General features: G+C 49.7%; 1 protein-coding gene across 2 annotated transcripts in view; it reads left to right on the plus strand.

Annotated features, from left to right (window-relative positions):
* RNF213 (ring finger protein 213) overlaps positions 1-23134 on the plus strand; it is a 2973532-nt gene that overhangs the window by 2534123 nt on the left and 416275 nt on the right. For both annotated transcript variants that reach the window (XM_078654076.1, XM_078654077.1), the window contains exon 54: positions 17290-17449. In XM_078654076.1, the coding sequence (XP_078510202.1) occupies positions 17290-17449 (160 nt within the window). The remainder of the gene's footprint in view (positions 1-17289; positions 17450-23134) is intronic.

Raw genomic sequence — 23134 nt, forward strand, 5'->3', positions numbered from 1 at the left:
GGTCCCTTTGGGTTCTCTCCGTCTACTGACAAATTATCTTACCGTTTGGACGGTTTCAGTGTTGTGCCTTCTGGCACTGCCTCCTACACGCCACAGATCTCGCCTTGCTTGAGCCTTGCGTGTGTGCCTCATTCTCCTCTTCTGGAGGTTTTTTTCTTTGTACTAACTCTTTTCATTGTATTTCAACACGCCTAAAAATTAACTACCTCCTGCCATGGGTGCATTAGGCGTGTTCTTCCTACAGCTCCCTCAGCTGCGTTGGTCTCTTGGCTTGCCCCTTTTGCTATATATATATCTCCACATATTGCCCGTTGAGTATCCCTTTTTACACACTTACACCTCTCTTCGCTTCTGCGAGGTCTGGGCCTATATGCCAGTTTTTCGGGGAGCAGTTGGTTGACTTGTCCTCAAACTTGCCATCGTTCTTTAGCACGTTTATAGTGCACTTCGGTGCCTTTTCCTGCAGCTTTGGCAATGGGGGTTCCTAAGTTTCCGCTCCCTGCGGTGGGCCTCCGCTTCTGGATTCTCTTTTTTTGGGGTCTTATTGTTCCTGTTAATATATTGAAAAGTCCCTCTCTTTTGTGGGGGTGCATTTCTCCTTCGGGTCATAGGTAGTGGTCTGGAGATCTGATGTTGTTCTAAACAGCTATGTGTGTTCTTCTTCAAGGTTCCTATAGGCACAGAAGGTGCCTCGGATGCCACACCCTTCGGATGTGTCTTTTTCCTTCGGGTGTCACCCTAATCTGTTTCTGGTGTGCCTGCGGGACACCTCCTCTGATGAAGGTCGTCCCAGGTGCTGCGCTCTGCGTCTGTCTCCCAAGGGTGCGTTCTCCCCTTGGCCTTCAAACTGCCTTGTTGGGCAGTCCCGTACTCATCTTAGCTATGCCACCTTATTGTCTCCGTAGCTGTCTGCTATGTGCATGTTCTCATTGTGGTCCGCCTCGGTGTGCTTCAGCGTGGTGCTGTCCGCCCCAGTCGCCTTCTTGTGACTAAGTGTGCACTTGGCGTGTCTTATGGTCACGCCTGTACTTCCGAGACATTGCTCAGTTACTGCCTCTTGCCCTTCGCTTCCTGGATGCTGCCTGTCTGGCCTCACTTGCGTGGGCTCACCTGGTAGGCTCTGGTTACGTCTCTCCATGTTGTTCTCCAGCTTTTAGTTGGTGTCAACTTAGTGCACCATTGAGCTCTGAGAGTAGTTCTTCTTCCTCCCTTCGTTATGAACTCTCTTTTACATTCTGGGATATGACTTAGTGCCGTTTCTACATCTCATACTCACACAGGTATGGTATCGCGCCATTCTGGCCGTCTTGTGATACCTTGCCTCCCATGATCTTTTGCTCTTCCGAGCTGCTTGGGTAGCTGACTGGCTGCACCGCCACATCTTTCCCCATAGACCATCACTCTGTTGCTGGCTCATTGCTATCGGACACTTTCTGTTGTTCTGTCGCAGACCCACCTCCCCCTTGGGGTATGGCTGTGGTATCTATTCTAAGTTGAGGAATCTGCGGCTAGATGTCTCTATCAGATGTACAAATTACTTACCTTTGCTAACAATGTATCTGGTAGAGACGTTGTCTAGCCACAGATTCCTTAACGCCCACCGATCCTCCCGTTCTGCGAGTACCTTGCCAGGTGAGCTTCTCCACTTTGCCTCACTTCAGTTGGCACTGGTCTTCATCCAGAGTGCTCAAATTGGTGCGACCCTTTTAGGAATTGCAATATGCAGCCGCCTCCCTCTAGGTGGTTCTCTTCCTGTAGAGCAGTGCTTTTTGCTTTCGCTTTCACCAGGAGATTCTTTTTCTCTTTCTCTACATTCCTCCACTCTGGTCCTTCCGTTGTGGGGTCTTCTCCTGTTGCTTTTCCTCCCACCTCCTCCATCTACTTAGGTCTCTTGTCTCCTCTACAGTTGTCTTCTTTGGGATCTGCTGGGCTGTGCTTCAGCCTCCAATTGCTATAGGGGAGTGCCATTCTTGTAATGTCTTCTCGGAGTAGATTGTTGTTCTTCCAAATCTTTTATATCAGTTGTACCAAAGAACAACAGGTAGACGATCAGCTCTATGTAGGGTTCTCTTGGATGAAAATTGGGAAAGCTGGTAAGAAATGATCCATCTACATATTGACTCTCTTATGTATCAAGATATGTTCTGAACTGGCCAAGATTCAGCCTCCAGAAAGCCTGCGTGCTCATTCTGTCAAAGCAAAGGCTCTTGCGCTTGGTGTGCCAATCTTAGGCACTAGTCAGGCTGGTACCTCGGTGTCAGTCCATACGTTCACAAAGCACCACTGCCTGGATAGCCAGTCCATATGGGAGGGGCATTTTGCCCATTCATTAGAATGTAATTTTGTGGTCTAGGCCATCCCATAGACCCACCACCCAAGAGGTACTGTTTTGGCATGTATTCACAAGATGAGGAATCTGCGGTTAGAAGTATCCCTCAGAAGAACATGTTACGTTCGAGGCATATGGGCTGCAGATGGTACATTTATGAATAGATTGCCATCTGGTGTTGGGCTCGGATGATTGCACTTGTTTTTCTCTTGGAGAAGTCTTTTGTAGTCACAAGACTGATGACTCCTCCCTTGGGTGCTAGTGCGCATGGGCATGGTTTTTTTCCGCCATCGGGTTCGGATGAGGATCGAAGCGCTCCGGATCGACTTTGAGAAAAAAAGTTATATTTGGCGTGTATTCCCTTTCCAATTCGACGGTACTGCTATCGAGCGCGATTTCATCTCCATTTCGACGCGCTTCGACGTCAACAACAAAAATTTGAAACGTCGACCAGACCGGGAGGCCGACGTAGTCCAGCCCGGAGTCCATGGAAAGGACTCCATTCAAGAAATGTCCAAAGTGTGGTGCTAAGTTCCCACACAAGGACTTACACGAGGTGTGCAACCTCTGTTTATCACCTGAACACGAATCCAGGGACTATGAAGCCTGTGCGGCATTCTCCTTCAAGTCGACGATTAGAAACCGTCGAGCCCGAAGACACGAGGCGTCGAGAATGCAGTCAGATGCAATCCCGGAGTTGTTCGAGGCACAACATCCAGAAGAAGATGAGGACGAGTCGGGGTTGGAAGCGGACGAGTCCGACGACGAAGAAATCGACGTCCATCAAACCGTGAGTGACGACGTCCCTTTACCACAAAACCGACTCCGTTTCGTGTCGACCCCGCCTTCGAGCCCGGTCAGACAACCGAAAAAAGTTTCCGACGCCCCGCCTGTAGGCTCGGCAACGAAACTGAACCCGAAACACTCGGCCTCCCATCATGTCGGACCCGAGAAACGGTCGACATCGACACCGAAGCTCCATAACAAGGAAAGCTCGCAGTCGAAACATTCCATGTCGGAACCGAAAAAAGCTTCGACGTCGAAGACTCCCTCGACACCGAAGAGATCGGACTCGAACAAACATTCGGTGCCGAAAACAAATAACACTGAAAGTCAAAAACAAAAGCACCTTTCGGAACCGAAAACTTCGGTAGCGACACAGGAGCATCAGACAGATCCAAAACAAAAAACTTTGTTTATTGATCCGCAAACTTGCAAGGTGGTGACAAAACTACCTAAAAAGAGGAAGAATGAATAGTTGGACGACAAAGCTCCTCCTCCTAAGAAGAGAACAATGGGGACAAATACAACTCCTCCCCTTTCTCCACAACCTAGAGACACACCCTCTTCTCCTCTTCCTCACATTCTGCCAGCTATTCCTACTACACCACGCCCATCTACACCTCAAACAGATGTAGAAAGTGACATAGGGGAGGGAGAACTTCCTAGGGATGATAACGACACTATCCCAGAAGATACAGACCCATGGGAAGATTATAATGCAGGATCAGATAATGATAACGACCCTGATCTGTATCCCTCAAAACCTTCACCACCTGATGATAATACAGGTTTTGCACAGTTAATCAATAGAGCAGCAAAATACCACAAGGTAGACTTACATGCAGAACCTCAGATAGAGGATTTCCTTTTAGAAACACTACCTGCTGCACAAAGAACCTCAGGGACCCTACCAATGCTTAAGGGTCTCCTTAATCACACATCAGACATATTTAAAGACCCAGTGAGGGCTAGGGTATTCAATCCAAGAATCGACAAAAAATATAAGGCAGCTCCAAAGGACCCAATATTTATTAAGGGACAAATACCTCTCGACTCGCTATTAGTCACAAATGCTCGTAAGAGAGCAAATTCATTAACTACGGGAGAAGCTCCTCCTCCTGACAGGGAGTCCAAGTTAATAGAAGCCTCTGGCAAAAGAGTAGCATCCCAAGCGGCAAACACCTGGCGCATAGCTAATACGCAGGCGCTACTTGCACGTTATGATAGAGCTCATTATGATGAGTTAGAAAAACTAAGATAATAACTAACACTTCCATTAAGTGCGCCTTAGACGCAGCAGACACTGCAGCAAGATCTATAAACACCAGTATCATGTTGAGAAGACATGCATGGCTTAGAGTCTCAGGATTCAAACCAGCCTTTTGATGGAAAAAACTTTCGGCTCAGGGACAGATGAGGCCTTAGAAAAGATGAAAAAAGACACTGAAACGGCTAAATCAATGGGAGCATTGCAACAGCCAACTCAAAGGGGTTCCTTTCGTAGGTCCACCTATAGAGGCGGATCCAAAAATACAGGCAAAAGCCAGCAATCAACCTCTTTTACACCAATATCACCCAGAGGTAATTCTAGAGGCAGTTACAGAGGTAACAACAACAAGGGCAGAGGTTGCGGAAACAACAACAACCGCAACTCTCCAACCCCAAAACAGTGACTTCATAAAGCTCCCCCCAGACCATGTAACACCGGTCGGGGGACGTCTATCACAGTTCCTACCTGTTTGGGAAAACATCACATCAGACAGGTGGGTGAGACAAATCATCCAACATGGTTATTGCCTAGAACTAACAGCTACCCCACCAATCATCCCCCCCAAACAGCGTCCAATGAGTCAAGATCTAACATTGTTAAAACAGGAAGTACTATCTCTACTACAAAAGCATGCCATAGAGAAGGTTCCACAACACCAGCAGGAAACAGGAGTATATTCTCTATACTTTCTAATTCCCAAAAAAGACGGGTCCCTAAGGCCAATACTAGACCTCAGACCTCTCAATGCATACACAAATTCGGAACATTTCCACATGGTCACGCTCCAACAAGTACTTCCTTTACTGAAGAAAGGGGACTTTCTTTCTACACTGGATCTAAAAATCTGAAAGAAACAGGTTAGTATTAGATTCCTTACCTTAGAATATCCCCAGGCGTCAGTCTGGATCCGGAAACTTTTGCGTAGCAGTACCCCTGCGCGTCGGTAGGCGTCGTCTGCAGGCGTCCCCTGCGGCTCCGCGTCGTCGGCGTCGTGCGCCGTGATGACGTCGCTGGAGTATATAGACGCCGCCTCCGCGCGCTGACGTCAGTTCTTCTTTTTTCCGCGCCAGTTAGCGCAGATCCGAAGAGCAGTACTCCGGTCTTTTGACCAAGTTTCTTGTTAACTACTTAATCTTCTACGGTGCCGGTAGGATGCCCGGTTTCAAGAGTTGCGACGAGTGCGACCGCCTGATGTCGGTCACCGACCACCATCGACTCTGCCTCCGGTGTCTGGGCGCGGACCACGACGTGGAGTCCTGCGTCGACTGTCGGGCCTTGACTGGTAAAGCTAGGCGGGAGCGGTCCCGCAAGCTTCTCGAGCTCCGTGTGTCGGCCCCGCGTCGAGAGCGGTCCCGGTCCGGTCGGAGGTCGAGGGAGCGGTCGAAGGAACGATCGCGGAGCCGCCATGAGCGCTCCGGGAGTCGCCACCATTCCTCCGGTTCGTCAGGTAAGCGTAAGAAGTCGGGGCGTCGTCATCGTACCCCCGACTCCCCCCGACGCCCGCGTGATGCGGCCGGGGGCTCGGGTGGCCCCACCCCCGCGGCCCCGCCGACTGCCCCATACCCGTCGGTCCCTGGGGAAGGCGCGTCGCGTGAGGAGATCGAGGCCTTCCTCATAGCTATGAGGGCGAGGTCTCCTCCGGCGGGGCCTACGGCGCCTGCGGGCCCGTCGGTCCCGTCTGGGGGCCCGAGCGGTTCGGGTGCTCCTGCCTCGACGCCGCCGGTGGCTCCGGCCCCGGCGCCGCTGGGCCCCTCAGGTTCGTCGCCGGCTGGTCTACCGGCCTCTCCGGCGTCGGTTCCTTTGGGCCAACCCGTGGTACCGCCTCCGCGCGGTGCAGCGACTCCGCCGTCGGTTCCGGCCGGCGTCGGGTCCCCGGCGCCGACGCCACGCGGCGCCACCCCCATTCCCCCTCTGACTCCTGACGCGGAGTCGGACCGGCGTCGTCCGACGCCGGATCCGGCGCCGATGGGGCCCATTGACCCCGAGGTCTATATCGTCGATCCAGAATACGGCGATGAGGACGAGTATGGAGAGGGTTGGGAGGGGTCTGAGGATCCTTTATCCCGTGCCTGCCAGTATGATGTGGACTGGGTAGGTGATCTGGGTGATGCCAGTGGTCTGGACGAGTCGCCCAACCCTGGGTTTGTCTCCCCGACCCCTGTGGCGTCTGAGGCAGGTGCTGCCTATTCGGTGGTCCTGATGAGGGCTGCCAAGGCCTTGAGCCTTGAGCTCCCCGTCGCGAAGGTCAAGCCGAACATTCTGACCGAAGTGTTTAAACCACAGTCATGCCCCCAGGAGCCTCTGCTGCCGTTTAATGAGGCCCTGACGGATGTCCTTTTGGGCACCTGGTCCAGGCCCGCTTCCGGTGCACCGGTTGACCGGAACGTTGCCAGGCGTCACCGTCCGTGCTCGGACGACCCTGCCTTCCTATCCACCCATCCCTCCCCGGAGAGTCTGGTGATCCAGGCCTCCACTTCACAGTCCGCGTTCCCGTCGGCTCCGCCCGATCGGGAATCAAAGCGGTATGACCAATTTGGTAAAAAGGTCTTTTCCTCTTTGAGCGCTGGACTGCGGTCTTGTAATACCGCGTGCCTCTTGGGCCGCTACACCCACTCCCTGTGGGATACGGTCGAGGAGTGTTTGCCGCAATGCCCCCAGGAAGTGCGGGACAGGCTCACCCGGGCCTTGGTTGAAGGCCGGGATGCGGCGCGGTACTCGATCCGTTGTGGTCTGGACACGACCGACTCGCTGGGACGGGCTATGTCCACGACGGTGGCGATTCGTCGCCATGCTTGGCTGAGATCTGCCAACTTCTCGCCAGACGTCCAAAATACACTCATGGACATGCCATTTGATGGCAGTCGCCTGTTTGGTGACAAAGCGGACCACGCGCTGGAGCGCTTCAAGGACTCCAGGGTCACGGCCAAGTCCTTGGGTCTTTCGACCCAGCGCCAGCAGACGGGTTCGTTTCGCCCCTTTCCTGGCCAAGGGAGGGGCGGTCCCACACGTGCTGCCAGCCACGCGCCGCAGAACGCTCCCCAGCGCGGTGGCGGCCGTGGTTTCCGCCGTGGTGGCGGTAGAGGCCAGCGGCGAGGTCAGTCCACGCCTCCCCCCGCTGCTGCATCCAAGCCTTCCTAGTCCGAGCTTTCGGGCTCACGTGACGCCAGTGGGTGGCAGGGTTCGCCATCACCACTCCCGCTGGCGCGCGATAACATCGGACAGGTGGGTGCTGCAGCTCGTTCGAAGGGGCTACGCCCTCCCCTTCGAGTCCACTCCTCCAGCCATGCCACCGCAGAACCACCGTGTGTCGGGGGACCACTTGACACTTCTGCAGGAGGAAGTTACGGCCCTCTTGGCCAAGGGGGCCATCGAGCGCGTTCCTGGGCCAGAAGTAGGGTGTGGTTGCTACTCCCACTACTTTCTGGTGCCCAAGAAGGACAAAGGAGGCCTGCGTCCTATCTTGGACCTACGGAACGTCAACGGCTTCCTCCGGAAGGAGAAGTTCAAGATGTTGACTTTGGCTCAGGTCTTGGCTGCTCTAGACCCACAAGACTGGATGGTAGCGTTGGACTTGCAGGATGCGTATTTTCACATCCCCGTCCTGCCGGCCCACCGGCGTTACCTGCGGTTCACGGTAGGCCACGAGCACTTTCAGTTTATCGTGCTCCCATTCGGCCTTACCAGCGCCCCACGGGTGTTCACGAAAGTGATGGCGGTGGTCGCAGCTCATCTGCGCCGGTTAGGGGTTTCAGTCTTCCCCTACCTCGACGACTGGTTGTTGAAGGCGGGCTCGCCCCAGACAGTCGTCCACCACCTTCAGATGAAGGCAGACCTCCTGCACGAGCTGGGGTTTTCCATCAATGTGCCGAAATCACACCTGTGTCCCTCTCAAAAGCTCCTTTTCATCGGAGCGGTTCTCGACTCGGCGCAGTTTCGGGTTTATCCCCCGGAACGGCGGGTCCGGGATATTCAGGCTCTGATTCCCATCTTTCAGCCGTTATCCCGGGTTTCGGTCAGGTTGACGCTGCGGCTTCTGGGGCTGATGGCCTCCTGCATCCTACTGGTGCATCACGCCAGGTGGCGGATGCGGGCTCTGCAGTGGGACCTGAAGTTTCAGTGGGCCCAGCATCAGGGCAACCTATCCGACCATGTCCTGATCTCGGAGGGCACTGCGAGACAGTTGCAGTGGTGGCTTACGGACCGCGATTGGGTCAGAGGCAGATCCCTCTCCCTTCCCCAACCGGAGCACGTGGTTGTGACGGACGCGTCCCTCCAGGGCTGGGGTGGCCACTTGGGAGAGGCGGAGATCAGAGGCATCTGGTCTCCGGCGGAGTCCCGGCTCCATATCAACCTGTTGGAGCTGCGGGCGATTCGCCTAGCACTGAAGGCATTCCTCCCCTTTGTCAACGGGAGTGTAGTGCAGGTGTTCACGGACAACACCACCGCCATGTGGTACTGCAACAAACAGGGCGGTGTGGGGTCGTGGACCCTTTGCCAGGAGGCTCTGCGTCTCTGGCAATGGCTGGAACGTCAGGGCGTGACTCTGACGGTTCAACACCTGGCAGGTTCTCTGAACGCCAGGGCGGACGAACTCAGCCGTCGGTGCTCGGTGGATCACAAATGGCGTCTGAACTCGGACGTGGCGAGAGGCCTCTTTCAGCAATGGGGAGAGCCTTGGTTAGATCTATTCGCCACAGAAGAGAACGCGCAATGTCATCAGTTCTGCGCGTTGGAGTTTCCAAGACGGCACTCGCTCGGCGACGCCTTTCGGCGCGAGTGGAGTTGCGGTCTGTTGTACGCCTTTCCGCCTATACCACTTCTGCCCAGAGTGCTGAAGAAGATCAGGCGCGACCGGGCCCAAGTTATCCTTGTGGCTCCGGACTGGGCTCGAAGATACTGGTATCCCGAGCTACTCAGCATGACAGTCGGTCCCTCGATCCGCCTGCCCCTTCAGGAGGACCTTCTGTCGCAGCAGCAGGGGACGGTCCTCCACCCGAACCTGTCCAGTCTCCACCTCCATGCTTGGAGATTGAGCGGCGGCAGTTGAGGCCATTTGACTTGCCTCCTGAAGTCTGTGATGTAATTCTGGCAGCCAGGCGTCCCTCCACGAAGTCGGTATACGCCTGCCGGTGGAACAGATTTGTGGCATGGTGCACAGCAAAGGCTGTGGATCCCCTTTCTGCCCCTCTGTCTGAGGTTCTCCTCTTCCTCCTTTCCCTTGCCCAGCAGGGCTCTGCTCTGGGCACTATCAAGGGCTATCTTTCTGCCCTTTCCGCCTTCTTGAGGCTACCTGATCAGCCATCTTTATTCAAGTCCCCTATTGTGTTAAGATTCTTGAAGGGCATCACGCACATGTATCCTCCAACTCCGTTCGTGATGCCTCAGTGGGACTTGAACCTGGTCTTGACTTTCCTGATGTGCGCTCCCTTTGAGCCCCTTCATTCCTGTCCTCTCCGTCTTCTCACTTTAAAGACGGCCTTCCTGGTGGCCATCACCTCTGCCAGGAGAGTGAGTGAGCTCCAGGCTCTTTCTGTTAAACCTCCTTTCTTGTCTGTTCATCCTGATAAGGTGGTCCTTCGGACTAGACCTTCTTTCCTGCCCAAGGTAGTCTCTGCTTTTCACATTGGGCAGTCCATCACCTTGCCCTCCTTCTTCCCGCCTCCGCATCCTTCAAAGGATGAAGAGCGGTTCCATCGTCTGGACGCAAAACGTGCGCTTTCATTTTACATGGATCGCACACGCCAGTTCCGGGTGGATGACTGTGAGAAGTTGGCCTGATGTGCAGTGCTCACTATTCTAGTGATCACTATATATCAGTCCAAACAACCCTTATTGATGATTGGTTGTAAGTCAACCTTATAGACCAGCTATCCTAGTAGCATGGATACGAGCAGTCTAAGGCTAAGACTCTAGAGGGCGTGTTAAGCCAGCTGTTTTACCATCACATTACCCCTTGAACACCCAGTGAAAGGACACCACACAAGTTGTTATGAAAATAAACAGTGTATTTATTTATAACAAGACTACCCTGGCTCTTTATGAGACAGGGAGCTAAGCACACAACAAAACTCTTACGAAAATACTTAAGTTAGCACGTTATACACAAATGCCCGAGGGGCACGAAAAACCATATACTTAAAAAGTGGAATGCGAATTACTAGCAGGTAAGTAACAGTTCTAATAGGCTTTGGAATCGCTAGGACTGGACTAGGGAATCGTTAGATTACTACTAGGAGGCCCAGGGGACTCGGGTGCAGAGTGTGCACTCTCACGCGGGATGCGGGACAAAGTCTATGGAAGCTAGAATTCACAAAGTTAGTGTTCACGGGCGAACCCGACCTGGTAGGGAGAAAACGACAGTGGATCCTGACCCTTGGATAGTGAGGCTATGCTGGGACACCGGAGTGCCGAAGTTACCTAGCCCAGGGGCTGCAGCTGCATAGGTCTGAAAAGACGTCGGGGATCTCGTTGCCGGACCAGGAGCCTGGAAGGAAGAAGTTGCTGGCAGGCGACCAGTGAAGAAAAGTTCGATGGATCCAAGCCTGGATCAAGGAAGAAGAAAACCTGAAAGCAGAGGGGACCAAGTTCTTGAATCACTAGCCAGTGATTAAGTGGGCACCAGGATGGCACCGGGCGAAGTCACCGCAGTCAGGTGAGTGGGCGCTGCTGGGCTCTGCAGTCTCTCGGACCAGGAGGCGTTGTCGGCGACCAGGATGGAGGTGCGAGCTGTCCCACGAAGGTTCTTGCTGTCGACGTCGCTGAACCCAGGATTGGGCAACAAGTCTTGGCAAATGCAAGGCCCACGCGGTGGACCTAAAATGGCGTCTTGGGCGGACCAGGAGGGTCCAGGGTACTTCTCCAATGGAGGGAAGCAAGGGCCAGTCTGGAGCAACCAGACCAGCAGCAGAAATGTCGTCGGGCGTCGTCAGGAAGGCCACAAGCCAGCGGGCTAGTAGCCAAACAACGCGGTGAGCAGCAAAAAGCAGAAGGGCCCCACGCAGATCGTGGAGATGCTGGGGGGCTGCACTTCGGTGCTGGAGCTGCTCAGGGTGGGGGCTTCTCGGACCCCAAAGCACTCACCAGGAATTCACTCGGCGGGCTTGCTGGAAAGAAGTCGTGCAGTCTTGCAGATGGCCGGTCCCTTGAGGTCTCGTCGCACCCACGGTTCTCAGCTGGGCTGTAGAGGTGGGTAGAGGTCAGAGGTGCCAGGGAAGCCGGTTCTCGTCGAGCTGGGCAGTCGGATTCCGGAGGAAGGACTTGCAGCAGACCGCAGTGTTCTTAGATGGTGCCTGCGGATGCAGGGTGACTACTCCTTAGTCACAAGGGAGAAATCTTAGGGAGAAGTCTTGAGTTCCTTTCGCAGAAAGTAGTTTCAGGATTCAAAGATGATCTGATTTGGAAGGGGGCCAGTCTCTACCTTTATCCTGTAAAAAGGGGCTGGCACGCGACTAAGTCCTGCCCTATGGGTGGGACTAGGAGGGGGGTGGTTACACCCACTTCCTTGGCGGGCTTTTCCCCAGCACAGGGTCTGGAGTGACCCTGGAACTGGTTCCAGCCAGCCTATGCACAGTGAGCACCGGGGTGCCACGTGCAGTCACCTTCCTCTAAAGCCCTGCCTACCTACAATACACAAAACCCTGTCTGGGACGGTGCTGGCACCGCCCCTGGCAGGAAACCCTTTGTCCTTATCTCCTGCTCTGGGAGGACTCCCAGCAGCAGGAGGGCAGACTTGTGTCTCGGTGGCAGCATCCATTTTGTGGAGCTGAGGCTCTGTTTGACTTTAACCGGGGTTAGGGGTTACATACATGTCGTGTCCCTCTAGAAGGGTGGAATGCTAACCCCGTCGCCAGAATTGGCGAGGGGTTAGTATTCCAATTCGTATGACACCTTACTCGACATGTTTTGATAAAGCGATACCAGAGTTGGCATATAACCGCGAGGATTATAATGCACTTAAGAGTATATGGTATGCGATATCATGGAAACGGCTAAGGGATGGATCCCGAAAGCCGCAGACAGGCTCAGCTCATGCCAGAGCACCATCTCACACGATTCCAAGCACTCTGCCCTCAGGATTGTTAAGGCCTGCCATAGGAGTGACTGATAGGAGATCTGTGTGTCCATTTAGGGTTAGATATAGGTATACTATATCTAAAGCAAAGGGTGAGTACACCACCTTGCCCCAGCTGTCGTGCAGCCAGTTGTGTCAGTTTTAGTTAGTCAGCCCAGGGGTGGCATAATACATGCTTCAGCCCCTGGGAGACTTCTGGGTACACCTCAGCCCTGGGTACAGGGACTTGGAGAGGGCCCAGTGCCAATTCAGTACCTGAGTACAATTTGGATAGAGAGAACAGCTAGGCTGTGGGTCTGATTAGCAGGCCCACAGCCAGGGAAAGTCGTAAACCAGTGCAGCAAAAAGCAAAAATCTGGGTGATCATAGGATTGCAGACCCTACTCTCCTACAATGACCAACTGTTTGTTGGCTACGTGGGTGAGAAGAAGGGAAGGGCGGTGCAGAAACGAACCATCTCTCGGTGGGTCGTCCTGTGCATCAAAGCATGCTACTCTTTGGCTCGGAAGGAGTCTCCTGTTGGGCTGAGGGCCCATTCCACTCGGGCCACGGCGGCTACTACTGCCCTGGGCCGGGGAGTCCCTTTGCAGGACATTTGCCAGGCGGCCACGTGGGCCTCGCTGCACACCTTTGCGAGGCACTACTGCCTGGACAGTCAAGTCCGGAGGGATGGCTTCTTTGGTCGTTCGGTCCTCCAGGACTTTCTGGTGTAGGTTGTATTGGTTCGCAGACCCACCACCGGGGTTGGTATTGCTGGGGTATCTATTCTAAGGTAAGGAATCTAATACTAACCTGTTTCTTTCAGATGAACAAGTTACTTACCTTCGGTAACGATATATCTGTAAAAAACAGTAGTTAGTATTAGATTCCTTACCGCCCCACCCATCCTCCCCGTTCTGCGAACTGATACCTAGGGTTAAGGACATCCCTTTCAGGGCCCTAGTTTCAAGTGGCACCAGTGTTAGTTCTCACATGGCTCTGCGTGTTCTGGCGCGGAAAAGCTGTGTGCAAAGAACTGACGTCAGCGCGCGGAGGCGGCGTCTATATACTCCAGCGACGTCATCACGGCGCACGACGCCGACGACGCGGAGCCGCAGGGGACGCCTGCAGACGACGCCTACCGACGCGCAGGGGTACTGCTACGCAAAAGTTTCCGGATCCAGACTGACGCCTGGGGATATTCTAAGGTAAGGAATCTAATACTAACTACTGTTTCTTACAGATATATCGTTACCGAAGGTAAGTAACTTGTTCGACGCTTACTTTCATATCCCAATTCACAAAGCCCACAGAAAATACCTCAGGTTTGTGGTAGAAGGACAACATTACCAGTTCAAAGTCCTTCCTTTTGGGGTTACAACAGCACCAAGGGTGTTCACGAAATGCCTAGCAGTGGTGGCAGCACACCCAAGAAGACAACAAATACATGTCTTCCCTTATTTGGATGACTGGCTAATAAAAGCCAAGTCACAACAAGAATGTCTTCAAAACACACAGAAGACAATTCAGTTGCTGCACCAGCTAGGGTTTACGGTGAATTACACAAAATCCCACCTGCAACTAAACCAGGTTCAACAATATCTAGGGGCTACTATAGACACAGAAAAAGCCAAAGTATACCCCAATCCAGTCAGGATTCAAACAATGCTCACACTGATTCAAAGATTTCAACCACAACACTCACTAACAGCTCGAGTGTTCATGCAGCTATTAGGAATTATGTCATCCTGCATACTGCTAATACCATATGCCAGACTACAAATGAGTCCGCTTCAAGAATGTCTAGCAACACAGTGGAATCAGGCTCAAGGTCAGATTACAGATCTGGTGTTGGTAGACCGCACACATCGCTCTCTGAAGTGGTGGAACACAATAAACATTTCCAAGGGGCGTCGTTCCTAGAACCAATTCCACAAGTGGTGCTAACAGCGGATGCATCACTCACAGGATGGGGAGCGCATATGGACAAATATACAGTACAGGGAAGATGGAGTGTACAGCAAAAAATACTGCACATCAACCATCTAGAACTACTGGCAGTGTTTCTAGCATTAAAAGCTTTTCAAATGCAGATTATCAACAAAGCAGTCCTGATCAGAACAGACAACATGACTGCAATGTATTATAGTAAAAAACAGGGGGGGGGAGACACTCTCTCCAACTATCCAGACTAGCGCAGGAAATTTAGAGATGGGCCATTCCTCAAAACATCTATCTGTTAGCCGTACACCTTCCAGGAGTTCAAAATCAGATAGCAGACCTCTTAAGCAGGGAGTCAGAACAGATACACGAATGGTAACTGCACGACCAGATACTGCAGCCATTCTTCTAAAAATGGGGACAACCAGAGATAGATCTCTTTGCCACTCATCAGAACGCAAAATGCCAAAGCTTCGCATCCAGGTACCCACACCACCTGTCGCAGGGCAATGCATTATGGATAAATTGGTCCAACAAACTTGCATACGCTTTTCCCCCTCTCCCACTAATTCCATTAGTGGTTCGAAAACTACAACATTCAATGACCATGATACTAGTAGCACCCACGTGGGGAAGACAGCCGTGGTACACCACGCTCCTGCAACTCTCACAGGTGCCACATCAAAAACTAAGAATCCTACCCATGCACCTTACACAGAACCATGGAGAATTAATGCACCCAGATCCCTAACAAATGAACCTAGCGATCTGGCTCCTGAGGTCCTAGAATTTGGATACTTAGATTTACCTCCAAACTGTATGGAAATCATTAAGCAAGCAAGACGTCCCACCACCAGAGCATGCTATGCAGCAAAGTGGAAAAGGTTTGCTATATACTGTAACAGTAACAATATCAACCCTCTGGACGCATCCACAAAAAATATAATTTGCTACTTACTACACTTGCAGCAATGTAACCTCGCGTACACCTCCATTACAGTACATCTTGCACCTATAGCAGCGTACCTACAAAACAGGCAACATCTATCCCTGTTTAGAGTGCCAGCAATTAAAGCCTTCATGGAATAACTCAAAAGAGTCATTCCACCAAGACTGCCACCTTCCCCAGTCTGGAATCTCAACATAGTACTCCCCAGACTAATGGGACCACCTTTTGAACCTATGCATAGGTGTGAAATACAATTCCTTACATGGAAGGTAGCCTTCCTTATAGCCATTACCTCCCTCAGGAGAGTGAGTGAACTACAGGCATTAACAATACAAGAACCATTCCTACAGTTACACCAAAATAAAGTGGTTCTTGGAACATACCCCAAATTCTTGCCTAAAGTAATTTCAGCATTCCACATCAATCAGCCAGTGGAACTACCAGTTTTTTTCCAAAACCACAGACGGTAGCAGAGAGGGCCCTACATACATTAGATGTCAAAAGGGCAATATTGTATTACATAGAAAGAACACAAACTTTCAGGAAAACCAAACAACTATTTGTAGCTTTTTCCCCAACACATAAAGGCAAGCCTATCTCTAAAGCAGGCATTGCCTGGTGGATCATAAAATGCATACAGATATGTTACATAAAAGCAAAGAGAACATTGACTGTTCCTCCTAGAGCTCATTCTACACGTAAACTAGGGGCATCTATGGCATTCTTAGGAAACATTCCCCTAGATGACATATGCAAAGCAGCAACTTGGTCTACACCGCATACCTTCACAAAACACTACTGTGTTGATGTGCAGGCAACACAACAAGCAAGAGTGGGCCAGGCTGTACTAAAAGCTTTATTTCAAACTGTTGCAACAGACACTGGTGACCACCGCTAGGGAGGTAACTGCTGTATAATCTATTCATAAATGTACCATCTGCAGCCCATATGCCTCAAACGGTATGTGCTACTTACCAGTATGCATCTGTTCTTGGCATAGAGGGCTGCAGAGTGGTACATGCCCTCCCTGCCTCCCCGGAAACCCGTGTCTGTTCCAACAAATATCTTATTTAGATACACTTACATGGGCATCTCTTTCTGTATTCTATCATACTACTCCATCTAACCCTACTATGGCAAAACAATCTAAGGATGGAGCCGATGCCCATGCGCACTAGCACCCAAGGGAGGAGTCATCAGTCTCGTGACTACAAAAGACTTCTCCAAGAGAAAAACAAGTGCAATCATCCGAGCCCAACACCAGATGGCGATCTATTCATAAATGTACCACTCTGCAGCCCTCTATGCCAAGAACAGATGCATACTGGTAAGTAGCATATTCCTTACCTTCTGTAATGTGTTTTTCTATTCTATCTAACTGAAAATTCCCCACAGACAAACCCACCACTCCGTTCTGTAGAATGGACTCATACTAATATGATTCCAATCTATAGATCTTCACACTGGGCTAGTCTGATTATTGAAGGCTCTCGATTCCGAAGGCACGGGCATATATAAGAAATGTAGGGACCCTAGCCTCACATTGGTGGCAGGACAGACCCAACAAAGAGCAGCATGATGCCACCTACAGCTGAGCAGGATAATTGCGGAAAAAATTCTCCAACCCAGTCTGGCACCAGGGGGATGTTCACAAGGTAAGTAATTTGTGATAAGATAGAGTATCCACAGAAAGAGCGTTATCAAAGGTAAGTAACTTCTTTATCTCAGCAGGAAATTCAGGTCAGGTTTCAGGTGGATTGCCAGTTATGTGTTGCACACAGTATAAAAAGAGTAAATGCTGCTGTAGGTTACTATTCAAATGTATTGAGAGTAGGGTTCATTGCCAGGTATTCAATTAGCTAATGTCGTGGGTAGAGTACTTCTGTACAATATTAAGTGAACATGATCTTTTGAAACCTCAACAACAAGCTGACCATGATTGTGATTCAAACTTCTCTCTAAAACAGGCAGATGGAAGATCGCACACAGACTGGTCACATATTGGGAGACCCCAGAAATCGAGAGGGTGTCCTGGCCCCAGACCGAGAGATCACCCCAGTGGCCTTCATTCTCTTACGGTTGCTCACCCACTTGGCAATGACACTGGGAGCAATGAAGGATCCCGAGGTACACCTATATGTCTTGTGTATGATTGTAATTGAGCTGGTGTATGTGTCCTTTTTGTGCTATTTCAATCTAGGTACGCCATATGACTGTTGGAAAGTATCGCCAGAGACAAATATTGATCTGTTTACCGTTTCATACTAATTTGTTTGAAATTAAAAAGTATGAATCAAATTGGCATTGTGAAAAGAAAAGCTGTATGGAAAGATTCTAACTTATGCCCCTTGTAAGCTCTAAACAGAACGACACATCTGCCGCCCCACTGCAGATGTAACTAGTGTCTCCCACTGCTAGATCCCCTCTGTATTTGCTATCATCATCTCCTGCTGTGCCTTCTTTGCCAGCCAGTGCTGCAGCTGGCATTGTTTTTACACTGTAGCGTCCTGACCTGCTGATTTTAAGATTTTATTTATGAACATAACCACAGATTTTTAATTTGAAGTTGCTAATTTAGTGTTTTGAGAAGCTATGGTAGCAAGGAAGACCAGTCAATATAGTACCCTTCACCTTGGTTAACACTTTAGCAAGAACTGCACAAAAGTGTTCTTCCACTTTTCAAAGATAAAGCAAGAAACATATAAAGAGCCTCTCGGGTACAGAAAGATGCCTGCAAGAAACCCTTGAATTGTTTGCTGTCTTCCAGCTGAATTCCTATGATGTGCACAGCGATTCAGCTGCTTTTGAGACATCAGTGGCTTTGACTTAAAGTCCAGTAGCCTCCATCTCCCCTGTGAGATGACCAGAGCCCATTGCTTTGGCTTCAGCCACCATTGTAATCCCTCACATAATCGCTGACCGCTGCTTCTTCAGTTCGAACATTTGTTCATTTTTAGTTCTACCTAAGTCAGTTCTGAAGGTGAATTGTATTGTCAGTACTTCCCAAAAATCTGATTCTCTTTATTTTAGGAGTTAAAGTTAAATCAGACAGCAAAATGTCAAAGCAAGAATCATTTTCAATGATAGACAAATTATTTCTCTATGATCCATTGCAATACCAGAATGTGACAATTTGCTACTCCCATGTAAACTTATACCAGCCTACTAGCTTAACTCTGGGCCACAAGTCGTTTGAATAGTTTACTAGAGATGAATTTCACCAACTAATTTCTGCTCAGCAATTCGATATGCTTCAGGTGCCATTCAGTAGGCAGCAAAATCTTTGGAGATCCTGTGCTAACAGAGCAACTGCTTTCCACCTTATTTACAGAGATTCTGGCAGACATTCTTATTTCCAGTCTTATTTGCAGTTCATCGTAGCTTTATTCAATAAAATACACAAGGCTTGGGACAAACCAGTCTTCCCTTGCAACTCACAGTGTGAGTCCAAGTAACATAGTCTGCACCACTTGGATCCGTTATTTATGTCCACTGCTCACCAGACTCAAGAACGTCTGGTGTACAAGCATCATTAAAAAAAAAAATCAGTTTGAGTCTTTTCCCTTTGTCCCGGGCCCTGACAGATAGTCCAAAACATTGGATGCCCTTCAGAGATATATTTTGTTTCAGTCATGAAGCCTAGCCTTTAGGATACAAACATAAATTATTATTGCTAAGCAATTTCCTTGAACTTTGGGTAATAAAAACTCTTACAAATCACATCTGTTCCCAGCCTCCTCAAGCTAATGTGAGAGACCTACAGATCTGTACTTCAGATTTGGCATTAATGCTGCTGAGCACTCCATTCAAATAGAATAGGACACAATGGAGTTTTTAGCCTATTTCACAGACAGGATGGGGGTCATCAATCTCTGTTTGTGGATGAGATACAAGGGCTTTTCCAAAGACATCCAAGCCGGGCAATGTCAGAAGCTTTCAGTCACCATGCCCAAAAACAGAGAGAGTAGCTACATTCCGTGCCTCACTAACAACATGTTTTTGAATCCGTCGGGTCAGAGAATTTATCAGGTAAATATTAGACCGCTTTTCTCCTCCTCCTCACCCAGTATGCCGCTACTGCTCTGAGTAACTAAGGTGCTACTCTGATCTGCTCCGCCTGTCTGTTTGCCCTCCTCCTCTAGCAGAAAGGGTAGTTTCTTCCACAACCTGCAGCCTTCGCCTTCATGGCTGGAGAATACGTAGGATAATATGAATTCCTTTGATCTGTGCTGTCAGTCTGTCAGCCCTCGACTATTTATGTTTCTTGTTGTGGTGAGGAGAACTTCAACATCCTCAAGGTGTGCTTATGTTATGTGTTGTGCTTTGTGCTTTTTTTGACCTAGGCACAGCTTTGCTGTGGGATTTGTTATGGGCTGTTTGTTGGACCTTTTTGCTTTTCTTGTTTTTTTACCAGATACATTGTCATTGTTTAAGTGTCATGTTATTTTAGATGGTTGTTTTCTGAAGGGTTTGATACATTGGTTCCTCTCTTCTCCTTTGTTATGCCTCAGTGGAACCTTACTGTTGTGTTCAGGTTCCTTGTCAGTTCACCCATTGAGCCTATGCACAGTAGTCTAAATGTAAGCAAGCTGCAGGCGTTGTCTCTTCATCCTTTTACTTCATTTTTTCAAACAAACTGGTTCTTTGTACCAAGGCTTCTATCTTGCCAAATGTTGTCACTCATTTTTTTGTGGGTCAGTGCATCAGACTGCCGATATTCTGTCCACTTCCTCTTTCAACTAGATTAGTAGAGGTTGCATGGTTCTGTATCATTACAGGGGTGTTCTGTTTTTTATTGACATGACTCGCCAGCTCTATATTGACATGATTATAGTCAAATAAGTCTTAAAATTCACCTCCATCAGGGTCCATCTGGCTGTAATATCCAAGATCAGAAGGACCTTTGATTCTTCATCCATATTCAGAGATGATTGTTAAACAATCCATGAAAGGATTATTCGGAGTGTTACCACCAGTTGGATGTCTCCCAGTACTGTAGGCTTAGCCAACTGAACTTGCCTTCTTTTGGCCCAACAGCATTCCTTTTGGCTATGACATTAGCCAGTAGAGTGGGACAGCTGCAGACATTCAAAATCAAGGGTCCATCCCTGCAGTTTGTCAAGAACAGAATTACAATGAATACTAACCACAAATTAACACCTTAGGAGCTCGTAAACATACCTCCCCAGTGCTGCGCTGTCCATTATCCAGTGCTGAACTGGACGTCCAACGGTCGCACGCAGCACTGGGGAGGTAGTGCCCGTGACGACCGTTGGCCGACGGCAGCACTTAAAGGGTTAATGTCAAAATTACCATCGACCTTTCAAAGGAGTCAACTTAATTTGCTATTTTTATTTTTATCCTCCACTTAATTTTCTATTTTTATTTTTATCCTTAAAAATTAGTCGAAAAATAATGCAATCTCACTTAATGGTTTCAAATGTCTTAAACCTTATACGGACATGACCAAACACTTGAGTGATTCAGACCAACTCTTTATTTCCTTCAGACGTCCAGTCTTAAACTACCCTCTCTCAAAATAACATGTCACATGCTGGCTATTATTCTGCATAACCATCTGCCACAGACAAGCTAAACACCCTCAAGGAGGGGGGGATAAGATGACTGCGCTCCCCACCAGAGATATGACGGTGACCGCAGCATTCTATACAGCAGTATATCTCCCAGATACTTGCAGTGCAGCTACATAGAAGAAGAGGCATATGTTAATCAAACACTGCCTTTATTCATATACCACTGCAAACTCTTCAGCAGTCCTGTGGAGTCTGTTTCACTAACAGTGAGCCTGCTTACCACTAATTTCAAGATGTATTTGATTGCTTAATATTCTCATATAAGCAAGTGAATCTATGAAACTTCCAATTCTGGATACTACTGTCTTGGGCTTCCTCTGAGAAGAGTTACATGACTTTAAAAGGTTTGACATTTTAGGCTGTGCAGCAAAAATCTACACTTTAAAGTGTCATCTGTCTTAGTCTCATGTACAGATGATATTAAAAGGATGCACACAAGTGTAGAAACTTCTAATTCTGTTGAATACTTCTATATGTAGATTCCTCTCCTTGTAATTATTCCCCTGGCGTCAAACTGGATCCAGAAAACTGAAAAGCAGTACTCCTGTCCCACAATAAGTGGCATTGTGTGGCTACACATCAACATCGTTTTGCTCCGGTAGTGACAATAGATCCGCATATAGAGTAGACAGCACCCACGCATGCTGACATTAGTTCCTTTGCTTCCATACCTTCAGATGCCGGTCATGAGGACGATACCTTCGTCCATGATTATATTTATTTTTGAAAATTTTAAGTTTGTATAGAAATGTGTTCGAGGCATATGAGCTGCAGATCGTATACTGTGCATTAGATCGCCATCTGGTGTTGGGCTCGGATGATTGCAGGTTGTTGTCTTCTTGGAAGAATTCTTTGTAGTCATGCGATAGGTGACTCCTTCCTTGGACAAAACTGCGCATGGTCATCGACTCCATCCTCAGATTGGTTTTTTCCGCCACTGGGTTCGGATGAAAGTTTTTCGCTCCGGCTAGAAAAGACTTTTCTGCAACTTCGAAGCGAACAACTTTATAACAACATCATCGACATAGAATAAATAACTTTCGACATCAACTACATTCCGGTGCGTCGACGTGGGCCGTTGGGCCTATCGGCGCCGTACGGTCTACGCCTCATGGACAGAACTCCATTCAAAAGATATCCGGTATGTCGAGCAAAGTTCCCGAATAGCGACCATCACGAGGTCTGCAACCTCTGTCTATCGCCGGAACACGAAGAGTTGACCTGCACAGCTTGTGCGTCCTTCCGATCGAAAAAGACCATTCGGGATCGGAGGGCGCGTCAACACGAGATGAGGAGATCAGCACCAGCACCGGAGGCCATCTTTGAGGAGGAGATCGTCGAAGAAGACGTCTCCGAGGACGACGATCCACTCGAAGATATCTCCGAGGACGAGGCTCCACTCGCCGCCGAGGAAGACTTGCCTGATCTCCAGATCATATCGGGGGCAGAGGACTCTGACGATTCGATTCCATCTCGACAACCCGTGAGTACCTCTGCCCCTGCACAACAGACACTACACAAACCAAAGGCAACGGTCAGCACTCCGCCCATGGGGCCCAGTCGAGACCGAACTACCCCCTCCGACGCCCCGCCTTCGGGCTCGGCTCCGAGGAAAACAACTACGCCTACCGGTGCCGCGGCACCGACAAGACCACACGTGCCAATTCCACCTCTTCCATTGGCACCGAAGCACACACATCCTTCGGTACCGAAAGATTCCTCGACATCGAAGCCAAAACGCACTTTGGTGCCCAAAGAAAAAGATCCTTCGACACCCAAATCAAAAGACGCCTCGGTGCTGAAGCCTAAGACTGTACATAAAACTGTACCGGATCCGAAAAAAGTTCAGACTCCGAAGTCTTCCGGTTCCAAAAATAAAGATGGGAAGCCAGAGTCGGACGCCGCAAGGCCAACGAGACCTGTCTCCACTCCCAAATCTCCAACCTTGGTACCAAAAACTCCTACCAAGCCAAAACCACCTTCGGCGCCGAAAACTTTGCCACAGGACTCAATAACGCCTCCTAAAGCAAAACATACCAAACAACCCCTATCTGCACCGAAAAAATCGACACCAAGGAAGGTTGCAGAGGAAGAAGAACTGTTTAGGCCAGATCCTAAACAAAAGAAAGTCCATATCAATCCAAAGACTGGCTATTCCTTATTGACCAGCAGAAACACCACTTCCACCTGTGGTTCCTGCCAAAAAGAAGGACTGTGC

Source organism: Lissotriton helveticus, chromosome 7 (assembly GCF_964261635.1).
Source record: "Lissotriton helveticus chromosome 7, aLisHel1.1, whole genome shotgun sequence".
Classification (NCBI taxonomy): domain Eukaryota; kingdom Metazoa; phylum Chordata; class Amphibia; order Caudata; family Salamandridae; genus Lissotriton; species Lissotriton helveticus.